Raw genomic sequence first — 23,827 nt, 5'->3', positions numbered from 1 at the left:
ACAGTTGCATAATTAAATATCTATCCAATTTTAATTCAATTCAAAAACTTCAATCCTCTTGCTAACTGCTTAACAATACAGTCAGGAATACAGTATAAGATGAAAAAAGGCATTAAGTGGCATAATAATTCAATGTATCAACTTTTGGGCTGTGGAGATCTGAAGTCAAACCTCAGCCCACGTCTAAAGCCTTACATAGCTTGTTGGCATCATCCTAGCACCCTATTTGGCCACATCACAAAACTACACAATTTGGTGAATGGTACTCTAACTCAAGAAATGATCAGCTAGAAAACCAGACAGAATTATGATAAGAGACTTTTATAATACATGCAATTTCAATCACAAAATTAAAATGCATATATTGCATTTATACAAAAAACCTGTCCTAATAGTGAAGAGAGAACAGTAAAAATGATCAGCAAAAATACCTGTTTTAGCCCTAAAACAGACTTGCCCTGCAATGATTTGTAATGGACAATGTAAAAATAACATAGTGGTGGTTTGCTTTTTTTGGTGGTATAACACCTCTCTTTTCCTGCATGTGAACATATAGAACATTCTTCTATTTTACCTGCTCCAATTTGATCTCTAACATTTTATAGCTCTCCAAGGCCTGAATCTACCACCTTAACCATAACACAGTCTTTCTTCTTCCCGCTGGCCCCCATCTGATTGAGGGACAGATTGGGTGGTGAATCAAGTGAGATTATATAGCGAACTAGGATGAGTTGCTATATAATGAGCCTCATTCACTGAGAAAGCTCATTGTCTGCAGCCAGAGAGACTGGTGTCTGCAGCACTTATTACATAAATGGGATGGTCCATATAGCGAATAAGGCAGGAGTCCACAGAAAGAGGAAGGATAATCAAGAGATGCAGATTTTATTGCTAGTTCACCCACAGATCTTCAACAAATAACAATCTCTCTATGCCTCAATTCTCCCATATGAAATGGTGATACCACATTTTTACCTGTACTGAACACAAATTATATTAGGACAAATTCATTAATAGTTGTGAGGCAATCATAAAATAATAAACACCACTGAAAAAATCTATCAAGAAAAATTCCTGCTCCTGAGCGAGATGTGGATTTTATGCAGTGAATAAGGTACAGGGCGTCACACAAACAAAAGGCTTCTTTGAAGTCCTGCTTCCTTCCACATGCACCTTACCAGACCAGGTTCCACAATCTCCCTACCTGTTAAAATTGAAATTCCATTAAACTTTCTTATGTGTGCATGTGAAAATCCCTTATAATAGTTAAAGAGTGCCTACTCAGTGGAAGTCTGCACACAATTGATAAATACACATGCACATGAAGTGCCACTGGAAAGTTGGCAGATTGTTAGTTTTGTCATATGACAGTAATCGGTGTGAATACACAAAGTAAGATTTATAAACATTTTTAACTTCAATAAATCAGAACAGAATTTTTACCATAACATGTGTAAACAACAAAGGACCAATAAATGAACTAGGGATCTGCCAAATTTCAAGATTCTAACAGCTTTTAAGGGTCTAGAGTTGTGGGTTGGTTATTTCTTTTAAATTTTCCCACAGTTGAAAAAACACTATTTCTCTCCCCCCCACACACATACACTCTTTCCATTCTTAAAAATAGCTCAGCCATTTTTCCCTGACTGAGCAAATACACCAAATTTCAGCCAAAAAAGGTAAAACTTTAAGAAAAAAATTTAAATGACCTTCTTTTGCACTATTTGGTATATGGCTTTTGAAACAGTGTTTATGTTGTTCTTCAAGTGGAAGAGTATGGATCCTATTTTGTATCTTACAAACAATTTTCACAAATAAGTAAAATCATCCCTCCATCTCCTGAAACCTTCTGCAGTGCCTGTCATTACGGGAAGGACACCTACTGCTGAGGGTACAGCTGATCAACAAAAGGATTTCTTATTGCTTAGCTCAGCGGAACAAGCCACTCAGGACACTAACAGATGTTTCTGTTTTTATGCCAATAAGAAATTTAAGGATTTGTTCTTTCATGCAGAAACATTTTTAGCACAGTAGTGATCTAGAAACTTGAAAGCAGAAACAACTAATCCAACTAATGTCTGAATTGGAAACAGAGTTTTTTAGAGCAGAAAGTATTAAGCCACTGAATCATTATAGTATCTTTTAGATTATTTTACAAACACTCAATGTAGCCTCACAGGAAGGAAGAAATCTGATTGATCATGAAGTTAGACTTCCATAAGGTCAAGTTTAAATAAAATACACTTTTAATGAAATCCCCTGATATTTGTATCATGAGAAAAGCATAGAGATTAAGATTATATACATTTTTTAAAAACACTTCACTGGGGAATAACTGTCCACTGCCAGACTAAGACCGACAGTTATATTAACCAAGTTTTGGTTTGTTAACAGGTCTCCTTCTGAGCTTGACAAAAGCAATATATTATTAATTGCAACAGGTCAAAGTAAGTGCATTACTGTCATTCTTTGGTGGGTATCTATAGCACAAGTATATTATGCTAGGGTTGACAAAATAGCATCATGAAATGAAAGGTAACATCTACATAATATAATGCCAAAAAATTAAAATCTATCTATGGATACTTTTAGTAGAAGATCTGTTTGTTCAGGAAAGTTTTCCTGATGGATTTAAACACCTATATCAAAACAAATCAAGAATTCAAAGCAGACTACTAACCTTCTACTGCATACAAATCAGACAAGCTACCAGAAATTGGCTGATTTTAGTTTTCTGTTTAGAAACTGAATGTGTTATGAGCACATCATGGGGCTGCCACAAGTCACATTAGAGTTAAGATGGCAGCGACTTTTCTGTTTAAAACCAGAGTTTCAGTGTTCTAAGCTTCATGTGTCTAGTTAGATCAGTTTGAAAACTGGTATGCCAGCAGAGGGCCCAGGGTAGCATTTGTGCTGCAGATCTGGGTTCATTTGATCCCAGGATTCGGAGATGCAACCCTCTCCCCAGCAAATGACCTTTTTTTAAAATTTTCACTCTTTTACAATAATTGTTTGTACAGCGACAAGGATAAAACTATAGGCTGTCTCTACATAAGTTATCACTGGGCTAGCCCTGCTGAGATATAGTGTTCAGTACCAAGAACCAGCTCCAAAACCTAACAATTAATAAGTTATTAGACATTGGTTTTGGTTTTATGAGGAGGTGAACTGGGCTGCTGGGAGCAAAGCACAGAATGTCACAGCAACTGTGTGCAGAACCCAGGCTGGAGCTGCAACACAGAGAAAGCATACCCAGTCATCCGGGGAAAGTGCAGTTGGCTGGCTATCAGAGAACCATGAGTTCAAGTCTCTTCTTGTTTTGATCCCTGTTAATATTTCAGTGTACTCCTATTAACCAGGCATTATATCTTTACCCTCGGTAGACAACTATCATTCTTTCATTCTGCAGAAAAAATAACTGGGGAGGATGAAAAAGGTCACTTCTACCAGAACTGGAAATAGAACTGAGGTCTTTATTATGGCAAACCAAGTCTCATTCCCCTAGCCACACTATCTTTTGAAATGACATCCACTATTCCAGTATTGCAATGATACTGTATGAAAATTTTGCAGAGTTTCCACTGACCTATGCAGAATAACCTGCACAAGGAGAATTAGGCCCTAAATTTAAAAACCAAGGAGCTTATCAAATTTAAATACTTTACACCATTCTTATTTCAATTAATTTTTCAGATGCAGAAATAAAGTCAGGAAAACCAATTCTAAATACACTGAGCACAATTATTATACAACTGGTAATTCAATTCATGTTTTTACACCGCACTTTTAGAGATGATAGTACTGCCCTGTATCAATACTTACATCTTTAAAGTACCGCTGTAATGTTGTAAGCCTAACATCATGTACTGCTGCACATGTATCCGAAGGGTATATTTGCTCCTCTTCACTGGTAGGTAATTTCTTTGGCTCAGTGCTATTGCGACATTGCCCTAAAACTATACATAGAAAAAAGATGAGCAAGAGTAAAATGGACAATGATATATGCCCAATGAAAAAAGATTAAATGAAAATTACCCCAGGAAATTGTAGATATAACCATATTTGTCAGATAAAAAGTTTTGTTTCTGTTGCTAACAGAAATCGTAGGGAAAAATTAAAGAAAAACTACATTGTGAAAATAATACCTTTTGCTCTATGCTCTGATGGAGTAGGTACATACTGCTAGTTTTTACATTTTTCCTTTAATACCAGGTTCCTATGCTCCCATCAGGAGGTTTTCCTTTGGGATTATTCAAGAGGATTTGGAGGATCGGGAGAGTGAACAGGACGAAACTCCTTCTCATCTCCAGCCCCACAGAAGCAGCTAAGTGTTTAGCTCTTTAAACCTACAGATCTGCATGATACAAGGACCATCCATATGGAAGCATGTCTCCCTAATCCCCTTGCCCAGGCTCCATGAGGCACCTTAACAGCATGGGGTTTATGTTGTCAAGGACTCCTGGAACACTGGCTCTTCCAATAATCCCCTTTTCATACCTGAAGAGGCTTGTAAAAGCACAACTAGTCCTGTAGGTCGATCTTCAGTGGAAGGGCCACTCTGTCCACAAATAACACAATCATACACAGCCTCAGAAACATGCTGTTCTGATGTGGCTATCTCCATAGCAATATCAGCATCTGGCAATTCTAAGAAAAACAGACAAGTTATGGAATAATTAGGATGCAACAAACATCTTGCATATGGATCCAGATAAAATGTCATTATCCTATTCCCAGATAGGATATCATCAAAAAACACAGACGACTACTTACAACTAACCCTGATACTTCAAGTAGAATGGGTACACATGCAGACTGTGCACTGGAGCCAAAACACTGTAGAAAAGCAAAGAATACTCCCTCACAGAACTGAAGTTTCACTTCAAATTTATAAAGAGCCTTAGCTCTGAGATGCCGGTTTCTTCCACCTACTTCGATTCTACATAAAAAACTCTGAAGAGCAGCGATGAAGGGTGATGAGTGTGAATCCATATCCATTGAAATCAGCTACTGGTAAGTAACCTTTTCTATCTCTAATTAGTGTCAGAATAAATTCTGAAGATCGTGGGAAATCAGCAATAAAAACACTTTAAGGGGGCGGAGCTGAGGAGAACTAGTTAAATAAAGGTATCAGGACTGATCTGTGAACTATTTGTACGTGCGTGAATGCACCTCCAGGTAGCAGCCTGGCATATCTCAGGGATGCACACATACCCAAGAAGAGCTGCAGAAATTGCTTTAGAGTCAGTGGGCACTGATAAACCTGCAAGGGCATAACTGGTTTGTATAAAAGTTTGACGTTCCCCCAGATTGTCTTCATACATCACAAACAAATAGGTAGTTTAGAAAATATTTAAGCTTTTATCAAGATAATTTGGGGCCTTTTAACATCTAAACTGTTCAACGTGGCTTTCTCCAGTAACAAATGTAATTTAAGGGGAAATATATGTAAATATAGGTTCAGATGGAATGTAGAGAAGACCAAATGTAAAAATATGGAGGTGCAGTCATAAAACCTTTTGCTGCTATGCAACACTATGTAAAGAGTGACAGACATCAGGATCTGGATTTCACAGGCTCTCTTAGTGGATATTATTGCTTTTCGGGATATAAAATCAAAACATTTAAAACTTACGTGCCTAATTTTAGGCACCTAAATAAAAGCCTGATTTTCAAAGATGTTCAGCACACGCAACTCCCACTGTGGGATTTGCAGGTGCTCAGCACTTCTGAAAGTCAGGCCACTTATTTAGATGCCTAAATATGAAATTAGGAGTCTACTATACCTCCAAGCTCCTAGGTTTGAAAATCTTGCCTGGAGTTTTTATTGATATAGACAGTGAAATCTCTCCTAGTGGCTTGTTATCAATTTATTAAACTAAATACAAGTGGAGTTTCACACACACGTAGAAAAGTATGGGCATTATTTTATTTTTTTTAAAGGAACCTTTTGACTGTCAGAAGTCTGGACAAAAAAAATCCTTGGACAGGAATATGATTCATTGATATGTCTAATAGATTAAATCTGACTAGGCTTAAGGCGAAAACCAGAGAGCCAAAATCTGTCAGAGGCTCTCAATGTCTCCTCTAAATAGGAGGACTAAAAATAGAACTGATAATCCTTACTGGCTTAAAAGTGAAGATTGAGTATCTCCCAGGCAGGCGACCCTATACCAGTTGCTTCAGGGTGTTTGTGATCCACATCTTGCCCTTACAAGATGGGCACAGTTGAAACACAGAGTTTTTTCTGTTTTGTTTTTAACTGGACTCGGCCATGGGAGATGGATTTACAGAGGGGGAGAGATCTTCACACCTGCTCCAGCCCCTTTATGCAAGCTAAAAGGGCCAGAGCAGCATAAAGGGGGCCAAAAAGCCCTGGCTGCAGCTGGCACAGACACTGCTTATGACAGCTATAAGGCTGCCTTATATGGACACCATTTCAAGCTGGGAGCAGGAGGCGCATGTTCAGGGCAGGGCAGGGCAGGATCACGCAGAGTAGTGGAGATTCCATGCAGCGCTACTGCCCATCAGGCAGCTCCCAGGGCTATCTAAGGTCAGCTGAAAGTTTCTTGAGGTCCCAAAGCAGCCCATTATTGGGAGGGCACAAAGCTGACGTAAAGCCACTTTAGCCAGTCCCTGGGCAGCTAGTTTTGTACTGCGCCTCTTACATGTGCAGCACTGAATCTCACACAGGGACTCTAAATGAAAGCAAAGACTAACTGGACCTGATGACATCAACAGGACTGAGACAACAACGCACCTCCAACTCCAACATTTCAGTAAATTAACAATGCTAACTCTATACAAACGAGAGCTGGAGTTTTGAAATTGGAAAATAAAAACAGCCCAACGTAACAGCAGGAGAAGCAGAAAGAATTCTGAACTCATTTCTCCATAGACTGGAAAGGGCGGAAAAATGAAAGAGAGAGAGAGGTCTTGAGAAAACAGCATCTTAACATCTTGCACTGAACATTTACTACTGCACAGAACCATGAATGCTGCTCCAATAGTCATTAATCTTCTAGAGGGTTCAAACTTCAATGTAAAGGGCTCACATGCACCCAGAAGAGCAAACTTGTACTGACACTATTTGAAGGATAGCATGAAATTCTTCCTTAAACGGAACAAGTATGCAAAAACACGGCTATGAATTGTTTCAAAAACCTTAAAGCTAAAACTAACCTGGACTTTAATCTTCCTCACTGAAATATGGAATTGCTGATCTAGTCATTGTACAACAAAATTTTTTAAGTCATGAGGAAGAAAGCATTTTTACAGAGTGTTGATGAGATTTTCAGTAAGCCAAAACCTGGCTACCTCTTTGGTTTTCCTTGTATAGCTCTGGAACTCAAATGGAGGCCTGATGATTATTCTAACCTTCCTCCTCAGTAACATCAAGTCCTTTTGCTGATCACAGATTGAACAGAGCTATTTTCAGAGTTTAACAATATTCTCAGTGGCCTACTGAGTATGGTGGATCTGTGTAACAGAAGGTGAAACAAGCATATCTGCAAAAATTACAAGCTACATTTTTCAATAGATACTGCTTAAAAACAGAAATGTTTATTATTTAAAAGTGCTCCAAGGACAGTGACCCATCCACCATCAAGCAATAAACAAAAACAAAACTGTCCTTTTGCATTCTAAGTATTAGTGTAGGCCACTCAACTGAAATGTCTGAAGTATGACAGTGGTCACGAATAGTGTCTATTATAGTAAAGGTTGCAAGACAGTTTTCACCATAACTCTGTTTTCACTTGCTCATAACTTCCTCATGAAATTCAGATTTTCCATGCTTAGTCTCTTCCCACAGATGATGGTGGAAGTTTGAAGTCATTTTTGAGTTATGGGAAAGTAAAACAAAAACAAAACACAACACACTTTTGCGTTGTAAAAGAAAAGTTAACCATTCAGCAAAAACAGCCAAATATAAAGTTGATAGTTGGCATCTAAAAAGTCCTTACTGAAGAAGCTTTTGCTTGGAGTAAGGTTTAAAAACATGGTTTTAATATAAGTATTTATAAACGTTTAAAAATAGCATACTGATCCTGCTTTCATACAGTATTCTAATCTATAAAGTTTCTTGGGTTCCTACACCATGCTCAATGCTATAGTATCTGAGCCTTCCAGTAGCGTAACTAACATCTGTCACATTCTCTCATTTTCTTGCCAGCAGAAGGAAACACGTGCAGTGGAGCGTTTTTTCTTTTCTTTTACTTTTTCAAAATATATTATAATGTACACACGCAACACACACATTTACATATTTCTATGTTTGTTAGAGAAATCAAGGTCATAGAAGAGTGCCTGGCACTTAGAGTAGAAGGTAGTGGTGGTTATGGTTATGGTGTGATGGTTATAAGTTCCTGTGGTCAACTTGATGGTAATGGTATGGTTGCACGGATAAAGAATAGGTAGAGGTGTGTGTCATCTGCATACTGCTGGCATGTTAGTCAGTGTCAGTTCCTTTAGTGGATGCATGCAGATGTTGAGAGGACTGGAGAGAGAATCAGTCCCTGTGGGACTCCATAAGTGAGAGAGGCCCAGTTGTGAAGATGTAATTTCCCATCACTGCTCATTGGGTGCATCCCTCCAAGAAGCACTCAAACTATTTTAGCCCAGGACCAGTCTCCTCTCTCAGGTGAGAAAATTCACAACATGTAAATACAGAATGCAAGTGAAGTTTACATATCTTGCTTTAGGCACACATATTTAGAAATATCAGTATTTAGAATAAGATTGCTTAGAAGCGTAAACAGCAATAAAACCATTTTCATTAAGGTGGCTTTCTAACAGCACTAAAATCAGTACAAGTTACAGGATGGAAAAAACCATCATTTCCAAAATGATATTACTTTAATAGGTATTCATTCCACAATCATTCATTTTAATGTTAAATGAAAATGATAACCTTCAATATTTATATTCTTGAACACAGCAGTTCCACCTGAGGTGTTTATATTAATTTGGCTGTACCATTTCTCTAGCAGCAAAATAATGATAAAAATTATATTTAGTCTAGTCACATAATGTAATCATTGAAATCATTCTTATAATTATCAAACGACCTTTCTGTTCATTTGTAAATTATGCCCCCAGTTCTATTGATTTCCAGGTTGGTTTTCTTCCCTTCTTCATCTTTTTGATGGATGTACCATGAACTATCAGTTCTGAAGTACAAAAGGAAGGCTCATGATTCCTTCCTACTGTATTCTGAAATGACTTTGTATTACTTTTTACTTAAACTTAAATATCTGAATTTCCTTGCTGAAAATCTATGAATTTCCACAGACTACAGACTTGGAATTATTGCGAAGATTATAGATCTGTTTAGATCACAAACAGATATAATAATATTCAGTATCTGGTTATTTGTTTCTTTAAAAGGGACTTTCTCAGAGTGAAGACTGTCTGAAGTGTGCAATAATATTTACTTCATACAACAGACGGACCTTCTTGACACGATTTGGGATATCACACAAACGGTTATCAGCAAACATAGAGGTAACCACTTTCCTCCAGGAAAGCTGAGGATATGATAATCCTCCCAACAGCAGTTGTATTTTAGAACTTTGCTAAAGGAAGAGGTGAAAATAGCACACCCGTAAGTGAAATCACAACTCTTGTCAGTCACCAAGCACCACCCTGGGAAACAGAATAGCACATTCCGAACTGGTGTTTATTGTCATAATACCCAGTACACCAATTCATAAGTCAGATATTTATCAAACGTCCATAAAGAGTGTGGTGTGAAAGGTAGCTCACTTCCCATTAATCTCTAATTTATACAAAAAATAGTATAAACATTTCCAACTCTAAATGCAGCTTAAAACACCTACTGTATAAAAATAAATCATCAATTGTCACAAAAGGAAGATATTTTAAGTTGTCGGGAGCTAAAATTACAATGGGAAAGGAGGCCACAATATGCTGATTATTAATTTGTATATGCACTTAATGAATATCATTGCAATATGATTTTTCCATATATTAGCAGAGAGCTAAATCACTTTATGAAAAACAGTTTCCTTGCAATCCTTATTAGCCTATGGTTATTAAAATTGTGCAAACATTTATCACCATCTAGTGGCAGCCTGATGAAATGAAAAGCGAACTATATAAATTTCAAATATTTTTCCCCCACTCTGAAATTCAAAGTACTCCATTATACATTAGCTATCAGAGAAAGTGTGTGACACATCTGTTATCATAAGGGGGAAGCAGCAACACTAAAGTTATTTTTAATTTTCAATATTTTCGGTGCCATTCTAAACAATGGCTGACTGGCCAGGGCTTTGGGGTTGTTTTAGATTCTTTTGGTTGTTGTTGTTTTACAATATCCCTCATCTCCTAAAGCCAGAGGTGTGTGGAAAGGAAATAAGCGAAGTGTTCCTGCTTTCTCAATACTGTCAGCTTTAAAAAAAATATCACTTTCAATACAGCACATACTGGCACATCCCAGATGTAACCTATATTGTTCACAGCTCTTGTATAATGTGTGCTACCAACCTCTGTGTTAGTTTGGTGTAAGCAGGTTTTTTGCCTTTTCAGCTAATACTTTTCAAGACACTTATTGCATTCTGCTTGTCAGTCATGATGACGGATGCAATTTCGATTGCCCCAGTTTCTGAGAAATAGTCAGCCTTGTCTCTTCATTTTTAACTCTTCCAGTGAATTAAAACCACATAAGGCTATCTAATATGAGAGCATTTTCGCCTTTTATTACTTCCTTCAAAGTTCTCAATTCCCTAACATGCAATTTTTAATATAAACAGGAAATTAAAATAGTCTAGATTAGCAGTATTTGTTCAACAATTTTCAGCAATATACTATAACACAAAAAAAGTTATGCATTTGATTTATTTAGGCTCTGCTTCCCTCCGATTAGCACAAAAATCAGCCAGATGAATTAGTGCACAATTTGGATGTCAGGGTTCAGGCAGATTGTTGAAAAATATATATATCTTTGCACATTGCATGAACGTAACAAAAATATTTTACTCCAGGGTTCGCGCATTTTACAGTTGCTTGCAGGGACAAGTGTCAACATCTGGTACTTGTATTCACACTATGATAATCTATTTCTCAATAAAATTTGTCTTTAAAAAATGAAAATAAAACTAGCATAAATTTCAAATGTAAAATATAGATATTACTTTAAAAAATTTCAGAGCCACAGCTTCAAGACACGGTGATGTGTGCCAACATTGTTTCTTACTTCCTCATTGCATGTGGGGAACAGGATCAAAAACACATTTGCCTGGATTTAAGAATGCAAATGACCAAAAGTAGGCTTACTCCATAAACTTTTAGATGTGATGCAGGGCTCTTTTAGCCACTATTTAAAAAAATAAAATAAAATAAAAAAGAATTAAATACAATGGGGCTAGATCTTTGAATCCAGAAGACTACTTACTATTCAAATGAGAAGGCAATTTCCTGACTGACACTGAAGGAAAAACGGGTGAGGATACAAAACCTCAATAGTAATCATTAAACCAAGACAAGATTTTTGTTTAAACAGACAAGACCGTACTTAAGGTTGCTGGTTCAAGCTAAATTAATTGTCCCAGTTAGCCTCTGAGATGAAGTCAAGTTTTCTGCTAAAAAAGCATCATCTATGTAAGCTCCACACACTGTACTTATGGTTTCTGAGAGTGTACTGTCCAAGAACAAAATTCACAAATACTGTTCCATTAGCCTAAAACTCCAAAGAATTAACCCAGGTTACACATATTTACTTTTGAAGAAAAGAGAGGTGTATTTATTGGTGACACAGTAGTTGCAGGTAATTAAGCATGCCTTTTGCAGTTAACTAACCAGATAAAAGTAATTTTGGGTCTCTGCCAGAAGGACATTTTTTAAAGTATACCATCAACTTCTGGCTTTACAATACTGTTATAAGATGACAATATAGTAACAAACCTGGGACCACAATCTTAAAATAAACATAGGGAGGAGGAAAGTGTAGCTTGCTTGGTAGAAAGGAGGGTTAGAAGAATATTCTGAGGGGGATTAGGAGAACTGAAAGGATTTTGGTAGTTTGGAAGAGCAAATTCAGACTGTGGCTTATATCACAGAATAGAGTTTTGCAACTGGAAAGAGGATGGGCACAGGGTGCATGACTGGAACAGGATGCTGACGGTGAACTGAAAAGAGCCATATCACTAGCGGTGAGGGAGGTTTAGGATGCCTGGCAATAAGAGGGTGTGTATTCCTATGTTCCTTCTTGCCCCAGCCTTTCCGTTTTCCCACTTCCTCTCTATTGAGCAACCTACCCTCTCACTACCTTAATTCTAATCACATGCTCCCAGCTGAACTTGTGCTGCATCCAGACAACCACGTTTCTCACTCAAGACACTGGAGATCAATAGAGATTCCTCCCCACAACCCTACCGCCAAAACACATTACTACTATCTCTTATGAATGTGCAATAAGGACTGTGGTACTCAAACGGTTCAGAAGTACTTGGATTTCAGTTATCCATTTTGGATTTCACTTGGAGGTCGTTCACTCAGATGCAATAAAACTCAGGGTTTTACGACAGATGGAATTTATATGCAAGTTTAATATTCAGTATACTTTTTGACACCATACCTATTTGTTTTAATGTATAAATAGTGAAAATAATAATGCAGAAATGTCTTGTGTAGTCTGTCATAAGTTATTCATGCCTTGTTAGACATTTATAATTTTTTTTAATATAATATTCAATTGAGTTGACTGGTTTCTCTCTCTAGTATTTAGGTAATTTTATTTTAATTCTACCAGTGATGTTCTCTTTTCCTTCCTACCATTTTTTAGCTGTAGTTGAGGAGTTGAAGGTCATTAGTGAATTAGATGGGATCATTCCTTCTTCCATGGAACCACAGTTGTATAACTTCACAAGGCTTATATTGTAAGGTGAGCAATGGTTTGGTTATTTCCTTGTAGTAGTAGCTACTCCTGTTGAAGTGAGTTGATGAACTGTATGTTCACTGACAATATTTTGTTTAAAAAGTTTTAAGTAGTTATTTATTTGGAGTTTTTGTTGAAGTGCTGTGCCTCCTTACCCAAATCCTTTATATTAGTCAATGACTGTAAAGTGCTATAAATAAGAAATATATAGAGAATCTTAGCTTTGAATAATTTTAAAAATATGTGAACTGACATTTTCTAGCTTCTAGGATGGTATTAAAACAATGTTGGCTACATAAAAATCAAGTGTCTAGGTACTTTTAAATCTGAAAATTATTCTTTATATTCATCATCATTTTCTTTGGGTGCCTGTAATATATTAAGCATAAAATATCTCCTATTATCATCAACAAGACTTCATTTGAAACAAGGTAAGCTGTACCAAATTAACTGAAATACATTTCGAAGGACAGAAAGTAAGTGAGCTGTAGCTCACGAAAGCTTATGCTCAAATAAATTGGTTAGTCTCTAAGGTGCCACAAGTACTCCTTTTAATTTAACTCTGAAGCCACTGTTTGTTTCTCATATAGCAAACTGCATTGTTAACCCAATAGTGAAAACATTTGCTACAGGGTTTGAATCATTCACCAACTAGAATGGCACTGACTGCACATATCAAGAAGACAATATGGTTAGTTTGTAGGCTAAGGGCAATTTGCTCTTTCTGAGCAACGGAAATTTTTGCAAGCCATTTGCAAAGAGATACTGGTGTCAAGCCCTTAGGCAGTTTACCCTTCCTCCCTTTGAAAAGCACTTTCTAACAACAAGGAAGGAAGGAAAAACAATGATTTAAGGGGGAAAATGGGATTATAAATAATTTGCTTCTCAACTCCAAGCTGTTTAAAGGGGCTTCTTCATCCTATTCTGAATATGAAAAAATATATTTATGTTCTAACCAGACAAAAATAAAAATATTCCTCCCACAGGACAAAGAAATCTTGTCTTGAATTCTGTATGTATAGACAAGACAGCATTGTTCTCTGTAGCATTCCAGTGCTGAATTCTATGGCAAACTGGACATTTTGCAGTAGCTTCCACTAAATTTAAATAACCCAAGTACTTTATATTCAATACAACAAATAAATACAAGCTAAAAATAGGACAAAGAAGAACAAATAAGGAGAGCACGGAGAAAAGAAGAAATAAAACCTTAGGTGCTCACCAAATTTCACCTCTGATCATAACTAGTCATATTCTTTAGGGAAGGAGTCTGTAACATGAAACATCTAACACACCCTTGTAGTTTATTAATAAAATTAAGTTACATATTCCTTGGTTTATTTTTATATTCAAGTGCTAGGGTACACCTCCATGTTTTCAGTTTGCATCAGCTTTTTTTTTTTTAAACATATACGCACTGTAGTAGTTGCTGATGAAAAGCTGGAGGTCTTGGCAGCTGTGAAGGTGACATTTAAGGATATTAACACCCAGGAGGGAAATTGTGTGAAGCAGGAACCAACCAAAAGGTGATTGTGCTTTATGCAATTGACAAGAAATGCATCTCACCCCTGCTCTCCTTCTAGTGCAAGGTCAGAGATGATATGTTTGTTTGTGCTTGATCGCGCAGTTCCCTAGGCCAGCAACCTTTGACAAGAACTTACTGCCTCCACTGCAACCAGCAGTCATGGATAAGCATATTAGCTAGATGTTTTTGCTAAAATGAAGTAGCTAAAAATGGTAGATTAAACTGAACAGTGCAAACATCTCAGAGCATTTGGATTCAGGCTCTCTGCAGCCTCAGGCAGACAACACAGCAGCAGTTTACATTTCATTCTCATTTGGAAATGTAAATGTCTAGAAATGTAATTAAGGGCAAAAGATTCTTTTAGAGGCAGTTTAGGTTATAGATTCTGAGACAAATTCCAGGACTGCAGCATCGTGGACCTGTGTACAAATCAATTGCACAGAATTCTAAAATCCAGTCCTGGTAATTAAAAAGGTTAGCCTTTAACCATATTATTTTAATATAGCCCCAGCCATATGTTTTCTGTCATGGTGAAGTTTTTCAATTTGTGGAAAGAATGAAAACGGCTCTCGTCAGAATGTAATTCAGAATGGAAAAAAATCAAAGTTTTTAAAATCTCATAATAAAATGGCATCAGGAACTTCTGTGTTTTGACTGATCTAATATAGTCATGATTCTATCCTTGCACACGACTATTTGGGAATCCTTTTGTTTACTGAAGCATGCTATCACTGACACCAAACATGTAACTTACTGTTCAGTCAAAATGCAGGTTTTCAACACCATCTCAGTACATCTCTTGTTTTTCTTCCCTTCTGTCCACAGTTCTCTGGTAGATGTTTTATTGTTCTCCTACTCCTTTCAAACTCATTCACTCTGCTCACCTAAAACCTTCCTTTGCATTGCCCTTGGTTGCAGGCCCTTCTTTTCCAGTTATTTAAACCTTCTTCCCCTGACATTTTTGCCACCTACATCCAACAGGTTTCTCAGCTTCTCCAGTGCTGTTAGGCAAGAGCCACTCCTGGATGACAGGTGTCACTTCAATAAGAAAGCAGCTGATGCTTAAGACCAGCGGTACTTGGGGTTAGTTTGTTGGAATTTTTTAAGCACCCCTGCACAGAGGCACTACAAAGATGGGGATGTTAGGAAGCCAAGTTGGGGAAGAAGTGAATAAGACAAGGGAGGGAGACAAGGGAAAAAGAAGAGGTTAAGTTATTCTAGCAGAGAAAACAAAAAAATTATCAGCTATTGACAGTTAGGAAAAAGGTATTTTGTATTTTTTTAAATTACCTTAATTTTGAATCTGGAAATATTTCTCTTGGCATAAAAATTATATGGTCTGTTCTGTACTTTCCCTTGCCCCGAAGACCTCACTCACACCTTTCTGCTGTCTGGCTCACTCTTGCTATTCTTCCCCAGTTTGAGAGAGAGACAGGCAAACACCCCTACCCACACTTCCTGGCTCATGCTACTCATTCTCCAGAGTCCTTTTACTCTCTGCCTACATCCAGTTTGGCTCAAGAGGTATCGCAGGGCCACATCTTTCCTAGCCCTAGAGAAACATCTCAGTGCTTTCTCCTTATGAGACTTTCAGTACTGACTGAGATTCAGTATCCAGCAGATACTGATAACCACATTCAATATTCAAGAAATTCAGAAAGCCTGGAATTATCACATCCCTTTTCTGAATATTGTATATCTCCACACAGTTGAAAAATACTAGTACTGTATATGTATTTCCGGTCAAAACTAACACACACAAACTTGGACACTGTCTATATTATACTCAGTTTAAGGCATCAATCCTCCAAAGACTTATATGCATGCTTAACTTTGATGGGGTCCCACTGAAATCAAGGAGATTACTCACAAAGAAAGTTAGGCACCTGCTTAAGTCTTTGTAGGAATGGTTCCTAAGCATATGTCTTCACTAGCAATGTTAACAAGAGCTCTCCCAGCACTGTAAAAAACCCACCCCCATGATGGGGGTGGTTCCCAGGGCTGGTGCACTGTCTACACTACTACTTTACAGCGCTGAAACTTGCAGCATTCAGGGGGGTGTTTTTTCACACCCGAGTGAGAAAGTTTCAGCACTGTAAAGTGACAGTGTAGACAAAACAGCAGGTGAATAAAACAAAAACAGGAAGAACAAGGTAACAATGAGATGATAATGGTCAGCATGATGATAATGCCCCATCTCAGTCAATCATGTTTTTCTTGCATGATTTCTCTGAGGTCATAAACCTAGTAGTTCTCCAGTCAATCATTCGGAGTTTCAGGAAAGAATAAGTAGAAAAGATATAAAATTTCTCAAATAAAATAAAAAATTCTTTAAAAATCAATATTAGGCCTCCCTTAAAAGTCATAACACTTAAAGAGAATATTTTCCTCTTCCTTTGCAGTTCATCCTCAAGATGAGCTGAAAATGTCTATCTTTTCTATACCACACAATTCGTTTGGAATTGCTGGAAACTGTGTCAGGTTTCCTTCATGCCATGGTTTGGGAGTGAAATATCAAAGTGAAATTTCAGTACGTTACTTTCTGATGCCAATTTCTCTGCACTTCTAGCTCTGGAAAACATGCTAACCTTATTAAGTCAACATAACAGCTACATAGTTCAGCTTGCACACAAAACTTTTGTCTGTTTTCCTGAAATCTAGTGTCATTTCAACACAGTCTATGCCCAGAAGATGGTCAAAGTACTTCAGAGAGGTGCTAGTGATAGAACCATCCAGCAATACAGTATAGGACGGCTGCTTTAAAACTATGGGGGATTCTCTGATTATCACCAACTAGAAAGTTCTTGTGATTTTTTTAAAGGGTTCCATCGTATCCTCAGATTTCTGTGTATCCAAAATTATTAAATAAATTGACTATAACCCTGTGTAGCTATAGGAAATAAAGTTTACACTAAATATTACTGAGGGACAAAGAAAGCATTTAAATCTGTGACTGATATCCTCGGTGGTGCAAAGCATCCACTATTCCCATGCATTTCAACGGGAGCTGGGGTTGCTCAGCACCACTCACGGTTTGGCTCTGTATCAACATAACTGAGTGCCCCAAGCTAACAAAATCCCAACATACACTTCCTCCTAGTATAAACTTTAACCAATTTGATAAACATCTGGTGCTTTGTTTTATTATAGAATTTAACAGTGACCTTGCTGACATTATATTTCATTCTGTATTCTCCTGAGTTTAGGTGCATGAGATTCAGAAATCAAAGAGTTAGTTAAAGGTGTCTAAACATGCTAAATACAGTTTACAACGCTAACTGTAGGCAGCATTCCTCCAGCTGAATATTATGTGTCAAGGTGGTCCCCTAGCATCAAAGCATCTATTAACACACTAATATCTTTTGCCCTGACCCAGCATGTGTGCTCTCAGGAGACCAGTAAAAACTAATTTATTTTTCTAACTGGCTTCAGAAGATTGAGTGTTAGGAAATGTGTGTCACCTTGCTTTAAAAATGTGCACTTTTTTCCCTGTGCTAAGGAGCATTGCTTCAAGGACTGAAAGATGTCCTGCTGAGAATCACAGCATATTAGGAAAGAACTGAGTAAGCACTGATAATTCCTATTTGTCAAGAGGCATTGCCATATAAATTTAATTGAGTACTCCAAAGATGATAAAACTATTAAAGGAACACAAGATATTTAACATTCCTAATAAAATAAATGATAAAATTATGTAATATGTCAAGTTCAAGACAAAGGTATATTTGAGACAATAGTTTAGAAGTTTGCCTGGAACAGTTTTTATCAATTCACTTAAGAGTTCATTCAATTATTTACAAGTATCTATACAATTTATTAGAAGACATTATTAATTTGAAGAAGAGGACTTGAGCTTTGCTAATTAGTTTGTAGGACATTAAATATCCCAAATTCTTGTGTGACATGGATGCAACATTGTAACTTTACGACACTGCACTGCTATGGAGTGGCAATGACAAGCCTAATGTCATCACATGACAACTTTGTTTTAAGAGAAAGTTTTAAAAGTAGCAATTTGGGGGGGGGGTTACAAGGCTCAGGAGATTACATCAGACATCATATTGCCAGCTTTACTCTGCAACGTGACTATACAAAGATAGTTGTTTGCAGTGTTGTTGTAGCAATGTTGCTCCCAGGATATGAAAAAGACAAGGTATGTGAGGTAATCTTTTATTGCACCAACTTCTGTTGCTAAAAGAGACAAGCTTTTGAGCTCCACAGACCTGAAGAAGAGTTCTGTGGAGCTGAAAAGCTTGTCTCTTTCACAAACTGATGTTGGTCCAATAAAAGATATTACCCCATCCACCTTGTCTCTCTCATATAAAAATTACTTTCGTCATCAATAGATCTTCTCCTTGAGTATATTCAGAATTGTATCTGCTTACTTTAGTGGCATATATATTATATATATTGCTGTAAATCCTACAGAATCCATACTATTGTTAAAACAGAGTAAGCTGGACTCTATTCTTTCTTGTGCATGAATACAAATGTTTACTAAGTTTCATTCAATTACATCTAGGCAACCAAATGGCAATACTGTTGCATAGGTATCAATGGGAGTATAATTAGAAGACAATGAGGAATATAAAAACGCAACTGAAGGCCTAAATAATACGCAGAACTTCTGTTACTGGTGATTACATACAAGAAAGGAAGAGCTCTGAGCTCTCTCAATCAAAACTGAGTTTGCAAGGTTGCAGTTAAAAGATTCATTTGAATTGTAAAATGAGCACATTTAATATTAAAACACAAGCATGGAAAGTCATGCCATTTGTATTAACACAGGAAGCCCTCTGAAGATCAGACTGTGTCTGTGTTTCACTGTGCAGTGTAGTTGTAGCCATGTTGTTCCCAGGATATTAGAGAGATAAGACAGGTGAGGTTTTTAATCTTTTATTGGACAAACTTCTCTTGATGAAAGGGACAAGCTTTCAAGCACTCTGGAAACTGTAAAAGATTTGTGTTTAAAGAGATACCATTCCCTATCCTCTGTCATGTTTATCACTGTCTACCCACATTTACTCTAAAAGAGAATGATCATACTGTAATACAAACAATACAACACATACTGAATGTAGCAATTTCCATTTTCAAATAACTGTACACAAAATCAAATTAATTAATTCTCACATCTCCCCAGTGGAATAAGCGTCCTCATTTTACAGGTGGGGAAACTGAAGCTTAAACGTTAACTACTTCCCAAACCACACCAAGGAAGTCAGTGACAGCTGGGGAGGTCTTAGCTCCCTGTAATAGACTCTGACCATGACTAACACTACAAAAACATATTCATAAAATTTAAAACAGACTGGTTGCCAAATAGTCCAACTGTGATACTGCTGATAAGCAAGACCACAGTACAGATATTTGAGAACATAAAGTATTTTGATTAGGTTTGGTTTTAGTATTAACATATTGTTTTCCAAATAGAACAACACATTCTATAATAGCAATACACTACAGGGTGTTGCCATTTAATAGCATTCCTTCTGTGGGTATGTCTACACAGCAAAAGCCATGCACAGACTAGCCAACTGAATTCAGCTAGTGAACGTAACAACAGCAAGGAATACAGCACAGCACAGCAGATTTCAGCGTGGATAGTAGAAACCTAGCACAAACCCTGGGTACGTCCTCTGCTCACTAACCCACTCTGAAGCCTGTACCATGCTGTCTTTACTGCTACTGTTAGCCACAGTAGCTGGATTCAAGTGAGATCAGGTAGGATAGCCTATGCACAGCTTTTGCTGTGTAGACATACCCTATATTGAGTAAACACATGCAGAATTTAGTCTTGCAGCCCACTTTAGACAGATGCCTGACTAGTACTTAAATATCGTATCTTTTTCGTTAAATATTTCTAATAGCTGTTCCTGCAAAGTTTACAGTGATTTGCTGTTAACTAAAGAAGGTTAAAGAAATGTGTTCAGTTTGTTCAACATGCTCTACTTTAACTAGGAATATTCCATTTCAATATTAAATTATTACAAGATGATGGAATGCAAATTTCTTCTGTGTGCATATTTTAATTTAAATCAGAATATAAAAGCTATTTTATGTTGGACAAAACTGCAAATTACATATACCATATTCTCAGTAAATAACCAGACTTGGGGAAATGGCAGAGTAGCCTGGAAGGTGCACAGAAAAAAAAGTAAGCTGCATAATGTTTCTGTTTTTATCTATTAACACAATGCTTGGAGGTTGGAACTGTATTAAGATGTCACCAAGAAATGTCTGCACTCGTAATAATCATTTTAAAGTGGAGTCCATTAAATTGATGCTATGTACTACTGTGGCATACTAACATCATTAGTAACAAAAACACATTTTCATGCTAAGAAGGGTACTTAAAATTATTCACTAATAAAAGTAGGAAGCAAATACATATTTATTTTAAAAAGTTACTGAACTGTTCTAATTTGCATGCCCAGAAACCTTTTATGCATAGACCTAAGCACAACGACCTAGGTTTGTCTGTATAGATGTTAAAAATTCTATGGAATTTTTCCAAAGAGTTAGATTCACCTACATAATCTTGGTAAAAGCTGCATTCTTACTAACACACATCCTCTCTCATGTACAGTGGGTCTAGCCACCATTCCTGGATTCTGGGCAGGACCGTAACTATTTGGTCATGAGATACCTGGATGGGGAGTAGACTGTGCTCAACCAATATTACAGAGGCTGGAAGCAAAGTCAGGCAAGTGGTGTCACATATATGCACGCACTCATATGGCCAAGGAGCCCCAGACACACAAGCACAGTCATCACCAGTCTTATGCACTGGCCATTCTCTACTGACTGAGGCAACCGGAACCTGTCCTCTGTCATGAAAATATTTACCAAACTGGAATCAAGTTGAGCTTCTATGAACTTTGTTGTCTGTGATGGTGCAAGAGACAACATCTCATAGCCCTGGTCTACACTGGGGGGTGGGGGGGGAAGGGGGCGAAATCGATCTAAGTTATGCAACTTCAGCTACGTGAACGTAACGTAGCTGAAGTTGATGTACTTAGATCGACTTACCGTGGTGTCTTCACCGCTGTGAGTCGACTGCTGCCATTCCCCCGTTGACCCAGCCTGTGCCTCTTGCGGCACTGGTACAGGAGTTGACAGGGGAGCACTCGGGGGTCAATTTATTGTGTCTAGACTAGACGTGATAAATCGATCCCCGCTGGATTTATCGTTGCCCACTGATCCGGTGGGTAGTGAAGCCATACCCTTAGTTCACCAGGAGACCGAAGTAGGGAGAGAACATGATCCGGGCTGTTTCAGTCTCTTTGTGAGACCCGCCTCTGATCAGGCGGAGATCTAGATACAGGTAGACACAGATTCCCTGGTTGCTATTCTCTGTGCCATCAGCATCATGTGCTTTTCCCTGTGACAGGCACTTGGCGAAAACTCTCAATGCCATGGAGAGTCCAAAAGGTAGAACCCTGCAGTGATTTCATTTGGCCCCTACTATGAACCTCAGGTACTTCCTGTGGGCTAGATGACACCTGAACTTATGACAGCATATGAATTTGTTGTCCGGTGGCACCTTAAAGACTAATAGATTTATTTGGGCATAAGCTTTCATGGGTAAAGAACCACTTCTGCTGAAGTCCTCATCCATGTCAGTTTCTTGAGCCATATTTGATACTGCCTCCAGCTTGACTACTGGAATTCCTTTGTACATAGCTTCAACAAGTCTCAGCTTTCCATGCACGGGTGTAATCAGGAAGGCCAAAGCAGAATTGGAGTTGCAGCTAGCAAGGGATGTGAAGGGTAACAAGAAGGGTTTCTACAGCTATGTTAGCCACAAGAAGAATATCAGGGAAAGTGTGGGACCTGTATTGAATAGGGAGGCAACCTAGTGACAGATGATATGGAAAAAGCTGAAGTACTAAAGACTTTTTTTGCCTCGGTCTTCACAGACAAGGTCAGCTCCCACACTGCTGCACTGGGAGCACAGTATGGGGAGGAGGTGAGCAGCCCTCAGTGAGGAAAGAACAGGTTTAGGACTACTTAGAAAAGCTGGACATGCACAATTCATGGGTCTGGATCTAATGCATCCGAGGTGCTGAGGAAGTTAGCTGATGTGATTGCAGAGCCATTGGCCATTATCTTTGAAAACTCCTGGTGATCGGGGGAGGTCTCGGATGATTGGAAAAAGGCAAACATAGCGCCCATCTTTTAAAAAGGGAAGAAGGAGAATCCAGGGAACTACAGCCTCACCTCAGTCCCTGGAAAAATCATAGAACAGGTTCTCAAGGAATCCATTTTGAAGCAATTAGAGGAGAGGAAGATGATTCAGAACAGTCAACATGGATTCACCAAGGGCAAGTCATGCCTGACCAACCTGATTGCCTTCTATGATGAGATACCTGGCTCTGTGGGTTTGGGGAAAGCGGTGGACATGATATACCTTGACTTTAGCAAAGCTTTTGATACGGTGTCCCACAGTATTCTTGCCAGCAAGTTAAAAGAATATGGATTGGATGAATGGACTATAAGGTGGACAGAAAGCTGGATAGATCGTGGGACTCAACGGGAAGCGATCAACGGCTCGATATCTAGTTGGCAGCCAGTATCAAGCAGGTTGGTCCTGGGGCTGGTTTTGTTCAACATCTACATTAATGATCTGTATGATGGGATGGATTGCACTCTCAACAAGTTCGCGAATTGCACTAAACTGGGGGGAGACAGATACGCTGGAGGGTAGGGAGAGGGTCCAGGGTGACGTAGACAAATTGGAGCATTGGGCCAAAAGAAATCTGATGAGGTTCAGCAAGGACAAGTGCAGAGGCCTGCACTTAGGACGGAAGAATCCCATGCACTGCTAGAGGCTGGGGACTGACTTGCTAAGCAACAGTTCTGCAGAAAAGGACCTGGGGATTACAAGGGATGAGAAGCTGGATAGGAGTTAGCAGGGTGCCCTTGTTGCCAAGAAGGCTAATGGCATTCTGGACTGCATAAGTAGGAGCACTGCCAGCAGATTGAGGAAAGTGATTATTCCCCTCTACTCGGCACTTGTGAGGCCACTTCTGGAGTACTGCATCCAGTTTTGGGGCCCCCCACTACAGAAAGGATGTGGACTAATTGGAGATTCCAGCAGAGGGCAACAAAAATGATTAGGGGGCTGGGGCACATAATTTACGAGGAGAGGCTGAGGGAACTGGGATTATTTAGTCTGCAGAAGAGAAGAACGAGGGGGGATTTGATAGCAGCCTTCAACTACCTGAAGGGGGGGTTCCAAAGAGGATGGAGCTGGGCTGTTCTCTGTAGGGGCAGATGACAGAACAAGAAGCAATGGTCTCAAGTTGCAGTGCGGGAGGTCTCGGTTGGATATTAGGAAAAACTATTTCAGCAGGAGAGCGGTGAAGCACTGGAATGGTTTACCTACGGAGGTAGTGGAA

At 38.4% G+C, this 23,827-nt stretch overlaps 1 protein-coding gene across 4 annotated transcripts in view; it reads right to left on the bottom strand.

Moving 5' to 3' along the window:
• UBR3 (ubiquitin protein ligase E3 component n-recognin 3) overlaps nt 1-23,827 on the bottom strand; it is a 215,571-nt gene that overhangs the window by 74,615 nt on the left and 117,129 nt on the right. For all 4 annotated transcript variants that reach the window (XM_077829550.1, XM_077829551.1, XM_077829553.1 and 1 more), the window contains 2 exons: nt 4,498-4,647; nt 3,823-3,956 (listed from right to left, as the gene is read on the bottom strand). In XM_077829550.1, the coding sequence (XP_077685676.1) occupies nt 3,823-3,956; nt 4,498-4,647 (284 nt within the window). The remainder of the gene's footprint in view (nt 1-3,822; nt 3,957-4,497; nt 4,648-23,827) is intronic.

This window comes from Eretmochelys imbricata, chromosome 11 (assembly GCF_965152235.1).
Source record: "Eretmochelys imbricata isolate rEreImb1 chromosome 11, rEreImb1.hap1, whole genome shotgun sequence".
In the NCBI taxonomy this organism is placed as follows: Eukaryota; Metazoa; Chordata; order Testudines; family Cheloniidae; genus Eretmochelys; species Eretmochelys imbricata.
Note: the sequence above shows the minus strand (reverse complement) of the source record. Positions and strands in the feature narration are given on the sequence as shown.